This window comes from Gekko japonicus, unplaced genomic scaffold (assembly GCF_001447785.1).
Source record: "Gekko japonicus isolate JY-2015 unplaced genomic scaffold, Gekko_japonicus_V1.1 scaffold243, whole genome shotgun sequence".
NCBI lineage: Eukaryota > Metazoa > Chordata > Lepidosauria > Squamata > Gekkonidae > Gekko > Gekko japonicus.
In genome coordinates, this window is record NW_015168053.1 from 1 (window position 1) to 8344 (window position 8344).

General features: G+C 51.0%; 1 protein-coding gene across 1 annotated transcript in view; it reads right to left on the bottom strand.

Annotated features, from left to right (window-relative positions):
• Nucleotides 1-588: 588 nt before the first annotated feature.
• NTN5 (netrin 5) overlaps nt 589-8344 on the bottom strand; it is a gene marked incomplete at its 3' end in the record, with an annotated part of 35633 nt that continues 27877 nt past the window's right edge. The window contains 5 exon segments of the mRNA XM_015414384.1: nt 589-642; nt 2630-2779; nt 4424-4580; nt 4583-4617; nt 6150-7124. Of these exon segments, the coding sequence (XP_015269870.1) occupies nt 589-642; nt 2630-2779; nt 4424-4580; nt 4583-4617; nt 6150-7080 (1327 nt within the window).

Here is an 8344-nt window from a genome sequence, read left to right on the forward strand (position 1 = left end):
GAGTTAAATAGCTGCCAGATTTAGGGTTGTCACCTTCCAGGTAGGGCCTGAAGTTCTTCTGAAATTACAACTGATCACTCGTCTACAAAGGCCAGTTCCCCTGGAGAAAAAGGCAGCTTTAGCAGGTGGACTCTAAAACACCACATATTTGCTAAGCGCCCTCCCCGGACTCTGCCCTCCACAGGCTCTCCCCCCAAATCTCCAGGAATTTCCCAGCCCGGGGTTTAGGGTTGCCAGCCTCCAGGTGGGGCCTGGGGATCTCCCGCTTTTACACCTGATCCCCAGCCAACAGAGATTAGCTCCCCTGGAGAAAATTGATGCTTTGAAGGGTGGACTCTATGGCATTGTACTATGTTGAGGCCTCTCTCCTCCCCAAACCACGCCCTCTCCTGGCTCCACCCCCAAAGTCTCCAGGTATTTTCCAACCCAGACTCGGCAACCCTACCGGGGTTGGCAATGCTAGTCAGATGACAGGGGGTAATCTTTCAGAGGAGCTTGAGCCACCCTGCTTCTACAAAACAAGCTCGGGCCTCTCCTCCTTCAGAAGACCAAAGCACTCCCACAAGCTGTTCCTTTCTACCTGCTCACCTGTGTTCCATTCCTGTGGGGGGACCATGGTGGTTGTCGTCACTTCCGGGATCCCTGAGGGATGGAAGGTACAGAGCAAGCTATGTACGTTGAAAGAAAATTCTCCACCAATAACAAATTAGTCTTTTGAACCTTGTGGTTCGAGCAACTGGGTCCTGATGAAGTCTATCTGCACACACAGGTTTTTTGCATACTAGAAGGGGCAACACTGCAAATCTCTCCTCTCCGACCATTAAAAGTCCTCAGTCTACCCTGGGTATGAGAATTTCTGGCAGGTGTGTTCTCAAGCTGATCTTTTAGTTGTTAGCTCACAGGAAAAGAACATCCTCAGCACTAGACAGGAGAGCTCTTTAAGCTCCCAGAGATTTTTTGCAATGACTCCCTGTACCAATTTTTTCTGTTGTGTTCAAGTATGCTTTTCAGCTACGGATTGGCTTCCCAAGCAGTTTACATCCACTGAAACAACAGATAGTGGTCGTATCCAGGCTGGTGTTTCATAGTGTGGTTTTTCTGCCTTCCCCCTCTCACAGCAGACAGAAATATCCCCTGGGGACAGGATTTCAGGGGATGTTTCAGACTGCTGTGGGAGAAGGAAAGAGGGGAAATCACATTTTGTGGGTGCAACTCCTTGTGCCCGTGGAGATGCTAGATTGGGGGTAGGGGAGGAGGTTCTCAGCGCCGTCTGGTCCACACATGAAGCGGGTGGAAGGTTTTAAGAATTATATTGCCAGAAGGCTGCAGGTATGATATCTTGGATGTCTCACAACAGTTCCACCAGGAATGATATTTCCGTACTCTGCCCAGATCCCCAAAGACTAACGGACTCACTTTGTCAGATGCTCATCTAGCACCTCCTGTGGAACAAGTGGGGCTCACTGGAAAACATGGTGCTTCTGCAGCTGTGACAGAACGTTCTGTTTTCACAGCCTTTTCTCTTGGAAGTAAAATTACCCCAAGTACAACATACCCAGGATGATGAGGGAGAGGATTATGGAGAAGGGAGTTTTAGTTTACTGGAATGAGCAGGCTCTAACACTGCCGTGTTGTGAAAAAAATATACGGCTGCCCAGTTATGAGGTGCTCATGAGAACATAAGGTGAGCCCTGCTGTATCAGAACAGTGGTCCATCCGGTTCCACCATCCTGCCTCACACAGTGGCCAACCAGTTCCTCTGGAGGTCCAGCAACAGGGCATAGAGGTTGAGGCTTTCCCTTGATGTTGCCTCCTGGCTCTGGGATTCAGAAGTCGACTGCCTCTGCTCCTATAGGATATGTTGGCATTACCTTTGGAGAACACGATGGCTCTGTACTAAATGAAAACAGAAATATGCCTGGCAGATAAAAGGAAGTACTCCTTCACCCAAAGAGTGATTAACGCATGGTATTCACTGCCACAGGAGGTGGTGGCGGCTACAAGCATGGACAGCTCATATGGAGCAGAAGTCCATCAGTGGCTATTAGCCACAAGGTATACATAGGAACTCTCAGACTGGGGCAAGTAATGCACTGTATTCTTGGTGCCGGGAGGGGGAACAGTGGGAGGGCTTCTGGCCCCACTGGTGGACCTCCTGATGGCACCTGGTATTTTTTGGCCACTGTGTGACAGAGTGTTGGACTGGATACGCCATTGGCCTGATCCAACATTGGCTTCTCTTATGTTCTTATTTTTTCTGAAGAACCCTACCAGATAGCCATGCTGAAATGGGGTATTAGGACAGAAAGAGCTGCTGAAATGCAGATCCTGCAGCATCAGTGTCTTTACCGGAGATCAGTGTTCCCTCTAAGCTGAGTTAGAGTGAGCTAGCTCACAGTTTTTTAGCCTCCAGCTCACACATTTTTGTTCCAGCTCAGGAAGGATGGCTCCAGAGCAAACTGATTTATGCAGTAGCCAAATGATGCTGAAATGGGGTATTAGGACAGAAAGAGCTGCTGAAATGCAGATCCTGCAGCATCAATGTCTTTACCGGAGATGTGTGCTGCGGCCACACCTGGAGCCGTACCAAAAGGGTACTGAGTAAGGTTCAAATGAGTGGCAAGCTTACGAATGCAGGGGGTGTGAGCGCTCCGGCTCTGCTGGAAACCTTGGGCGCAGCGGTTGCAGGTCAGCCCAGTAACCCCGTTCTTGCATTGGCACTGCCCAGTCGTCTGGTTACATATGGCACCAACTGCTCCAATAGGGTGACACTGGCAAGCTAGGAAGAAAACAAGGCAGCAGTTATTGCATTAGAGTAGTATGAGTTTTGTTTAGAGTGGCCAGGGCTGAGTAGGCTTTTAGGGACCTATGAAATATTTTAATTTCTTTTGAAATGAGAATGAAAAAACCCGAACGTTTAGGGTCTAAGAAAATGTTTTAATTTTTTTTTCTCACATCAGAAAAAAAAAGAAGAAGAAATTTTAGGGCCCACGAAAATCTATTAAATTTTGCCTAAACAGAAAATAAAATATTGAAGTATTTAAAGTTATATCAAAAATAAATTTTAATATTAATATTATTATTGTGGGACGGGCCCATGAAGGCAAAAGTGTCTATGGCCCATGAAAGTCATAACGTGGCCCTCCCCCTGGAGTCAGCAGACATAATCCAAGGCTCCTCCATGCTTGGTGGTAGAAAGTACCCTCAGGTCACAGCTGACTTCTTGCAACCCTGTAGGGTTTTCAATACAAGAGATGTTCAGAGATGGTTTAATGCTTCATATTTACCATGTCAGGAACATCTACAGTCCAGGGTTCCAGGGGATCTTGAAGGGAAAGCCCATTTTTGCACACCATGTGCTCCAGTTACCAAGCAGGTCCAGGGGGCGGGGCACATGATGAAGCCCCGCCCCCTGCTTCCGGCCGCCCTGCTTCCAGCTCTCATTCAGCCAGGAGGAGGCAGGAGAAGAGGAAGTTGCTTCCTCCCCGCCTCTCCCCACCCCTGCCTGTCTGGGGCCAGGGAGGGCCTTGGCGGGGCTTGTGTCCTACCAGCTTGTGTCGTCAGCAAAATCCGAAGTCTTCCTCCAGCTGAAAAATACTTCCTCCACCTTCTACCAGCAGAAGAAGTGCTTAAGTTGGAGGAAGGCTTCATATTTGCTAAGTGGCCTGGTAGGATATAGATTATCCCCTTTCCACCACCCAAGGCGATGCAATAAGGAGACTAGAGATCGCTGAGAATTCTCAGCAGCCTCACAAAACCTACATTTCCCCAGGTTCTTCACCAGGGGAAGTCCTGGGAGTTGCATCAACTTGGAAACCAGTATAAGGACATGTTCCATCAGTCAAAGAGGGGAAAATGCATAGTAGTTTAGGGTTTGCCAACCTCCACATGGGACCTGGAGACTGCAGAGATCAGTTTCCCTGAAGGAAATGACCGCTTAGAAGGGCAGACTGTATGGTATTATACCCTGCACTGTGAGACCGCTGACACAGAACCTCTTAGCAGTATAAATTTCTGGGAGGAAGAGGAGGAAGAGGAAGAACAAGAGGAGGAGGAGGAGGAGGAGATTGGATTTATACCCTGCCTTGCACTCAGAGTTTCAGAGCAGTTTACAATCTCCTTTCCTCCCTCTCTCCACAACAGAGACCCTATGAGGAAGGCTTGGCTGAGAGAACTCTGAGAGAAATGACTGACCCAAAGTCACCCAGTTGGCTGCATGTGAAGTAGTGGGGAATCAAACCTGGTTCCCCAGATTAGAGTCTGCGCTCTTCTACACCAAACTGGGAAAGTTTCTGTCAGGAAGAGAAACCAGCCTAGTAAATAGCCAGGGATTCTGGGCGTGGCTTTTCCTTGCAATCAAAACAGGAAAAACAGAAAAAGGTAACAGGACTTCATGGACGTGTTCCCCAGAGTTCCAACTCACCTTTGCAGGCCTTACTGCTTGTGATGGAGCGGCTGAGGTCGCGCTTGAAGCCTGGCAAGCAATACTGGCAATGGCGGCCAGCTGTGTGGTGTCGGCAGTTCAAGCATATCCCCCCGCTTTGGCGCCCTGAGAGCTCAAAGAGTCGCAGTCTGAACCTGCGCAGCAGCGGTGGGAGTGGAGGTGGCAGCTGCAAGCTGGGGAGGCAGGAAGGGGTCTGTCAGCACTGCCCCTTTCCCCCAACCCTGACCGAAAGCTGCCCCTGCCGCCCACCATTTTAGGGCTGCCAGCCTCCAGGGATACACCAGGATACAGAGATCTGTTCACTCTGAGAAAATGGCTGTTTTGGAGGGTGGACTCCATGGTATTATAGCCCACCGAACTCCCTCCCCTCCCCTCCCCTCCCCTCCTCAGGCTCCACCCCAAAATCTGCAGCAATTTCCCAACGTGGAGCTGGTAACTTTAGTCCCGTCCGCTTTAAACCAGGGCCAGCCTTGCTTAGAGACAGGGTAGACTTCGTATGGCTGTGATCATGCACACAAGTAGACCCGACATAGGCGCGGATGCTGGGCAGATTTAAAGGGTACGATCAGACAACAACATCTGGGAAGCACCCCACAGCTATCGGCAACCCGTTCTGGTCCGCTGCAGAAGCAGAGTGAAAAGACACCAGGGGAAATCTGGTAGTTAACGGGGTTGTGATGGGCCACAGAGGGACTTTCCCATGCCTGATTGCTCCAGCGCGCTCTCATGGCGTCAGGATGGTCTGATCAGGCCACCCCGACTCCATGCCATTGTTTCCCCCCCTTCGCAGTATGCGCATCATCGCAAACTCCATAGGGAGCCCTCGGTGTGGATTTGCGATTCATCGATCCCTCAGTTATGCGCATGGGGGAAAACGGCACAAATCCCCCCCCCGACTCACCCGCAGTTGCGTCTGATCACACACTGACGGACTGTGCCCACAGCTTCAAAGGGAGATGTGATGGTGCAACTGCGGGTCAAATTCCTCCCGAGGAAATAGCCTCGCTTCCCCCCCATTTTTTCTGGCGCATGTGACTGCAACCTATGAGGTTTGAGCTGTGCCTGTGATTTTAGACAAATTCAGGGCTATTTTGGGGCAGGAACGCACAGGAACGGAGTTCCGGCTGGCTCCCGAGTTGGCCACGCCCAGCAGGAACTCATTAGCATAACAGGCCACGCCCAACAGCAGAAACTCATTAGGATTGGCTACATTAGGGGTGTGTGGCCTAACATGCAAAGGAGTTCGTGCTACAAAAAAAGGCCCTGGGTTTCGACAACAAACAAGGTAAACAGAATAAGAAGCGAAAGGTGGGTGTGGCTGGATGACCACACTTCTGGTAACATGGGGGTGCGGCCCAATGTGCTAATGAGCTGTGCTGTCAGGGGGGTGGCCTAATATGCTAATGAGTTTCTGCTGTTGGGTGTGGCCTGTTATGCTAATGAGTTCTTGCTGGGCTTTTTCTACAAAAAGAGCCCTGCAAATCCTCATCTCTGAAATAAAACCCTGGTTTGTGTAAGAATATGGGCAAGGTCTGCATCCACCCCTCCAAAGCCCTCATGGGATTTGATTGAAGGAAATGGGGACTCAAGAGGGCGGAGGATCAGTTTAGCACTGTTCAGGCAAGCTACCAAACCACTAGGCCCAGCTCTGCTTCCAACCCTCCCTAATCATCAGCTCTCTGCGCTCAGCCTCTCTCAGTCTCACCCACACACTCATGCGCGTCTTTGGGTGTTGCCCGTTGCCAGGGTCTGTCCCAGTAGAAGGCCTTGCAGGTGTCACATTCTGGCCCAGTTGTGTTGTGCTGGCAATCGCATTGGGGTGCCCCACCATCTTTCCCAGCCGTGCACCGTGACGCGTGCCCGTTGCATTTGCATCTGCCCCCGATCTGCAGTTCAGCCACCCCATAGGACGCTTCCCTTCTTCGCAGCCCCAGCGTCCGTGTTGAGTGCATGCGGTCAAACGACACCCGCAGGTCAGTGGCAGTCACCCAGTCCTGGAGGACAGGACTGTATTCAAACATCCTGGCCGAGGGACGGCCCGCTAGAGGCAGGAAGGCTACCAATCCCCCAGCGAGAGGCTTCGGGGCTGTTTGGGCATCAATACAGGCTGCCTCGTGTTCCATGGACTTCGAAATAACAGTGGTTGTTGGCAAGTGGTAGCGCCGCCGGCAGTGGGCAGAGAAGAACTGAAAGGGCACCCAACTGCGCCCGTAGTCCATAGACTTGTAAATAGCCAGGGATTCTGGGCGTGGGGAACAAAACCGGAGAGCCACATAGAGAACTTCAACACGGCGTCCCAGTGTCAACGTAAGCGTGGCATTGGCTGCTGGCCGGGACCACCAGCAAGTAGCACCACCATCGGTGTCCGTGAGGTACTCTGGCGGGTGAGAGTTTTCTTTGCAGGGCTGACAGAATTTGGAGGCGGTGTCGGTTGAGTCCCGGAAGGTGCAGAATCGCCCAGGAGGTCTGCCGCACGTGCTGGACGCTTCCACCAAACGCCCTGAAGCCAGTTCAGACAGTTCTGGGAGGCAGTAGCGCGGACGTCGGTTGGCATCATAGCAAGGGTCACGGGGATCAGAAGCCAGGCTGAGGAGAAATGGAAGAAAAACCGCAAAGCCCCATGGGAAGTGAAGCATCTCTGGGGGGAGGGGGCCAGGAGTCAAGGATAACTATGCATCACCTGGAAGAGGAAGGGGAAAAACCCACAGCATGGATGCGTTAGGACAGCTTGCAATTGGAAAAGAGGTAAGACAATCTGCCCGCCTCTCCCTGACACCCCTTACTACATTATATCCCATTTCCCCATGGCTACAGAATATACTGCTTTCTCCTGCTCTTTAGGCACATAGTATTTATAGCAAGATAAATGATGTTATTGTTGGTAATGGAAAGTGCTGTCAAGTCACAGCTGACTTATGGCTACCCTGTAGGCAAGAAACATTCAGAGGTGGTTTGCCATTTCCTACGTCCATGTCATGCCCCTGGTATTCCTTCGTGGTCTCCCATCCACATACTAGCCAAGCCCAACCCTGCTTAGCTTCCGAGATCTGACAAGATCAGGCTAGCCTTGGCTATCCAGGTTTGAGTAAATGTTGTTCATCTTTAAGGTGCCACCACACTCCTGTTTTATTCTGTTGCGATAGCCTAACATGGCTATCCCTCTGTACTGTGCCCAGATTTGGTGCAGGTACATGTTCGTGCATACTGAATCTTGAAAATACACGAGTTTCCCCAATCACACAAAATGGCAACCGCACATAAGAGGAGGATTATGCATGGTGTGCTCTCCCAGTACACAAGGTAGGAGTGCCCCAAAAGGAAATTTTATTATGTATGTAACATTGTTTCTATTGTTCTAAACTTTTAAACCCTGTTTGTTAGCCGCCCTGAGCCACTGGGTAGGGCGGGATATAAATCCCTAAATAAATAAATAAATAAACTCCAAAGGGCTATGCCCAGCCTCTTGTCTGACGCAGCCAGCCTCCCTGTTGACACCTACAGAAGGGTCCATAAGGATGATTCATAAAGGATGTCTCTGTTCGAAGAAGGGCTCCCAGTCCCAATGTGAGTTGATCAGCACTTCCAGTACTAGCTACAGCTATTTGGGAAGTCCTTGGCCCTCCAGAATAACTAGTTGGGCACTGAGAGACAGGGTGCTGGACAACTGGTCTAATCCATCAAGGCTCTTCTTGTGTTCTTATCAGGGGTCGTTTCGTAGAAAAAGAGCTAGGGGAACTCATTAGCATATGCCACACCCCTGACATCACCGGAAGTGTGTCATAAGGCCACACCCCCTGATATCACCGGACGTGTGTCATAAGGCCACACACACCGCCCCCAACGGTCCCGGCCGCCGCCGCCGGCCTTGCAGCTCCACTGCCGAGCCCCATGAGGGGCCCG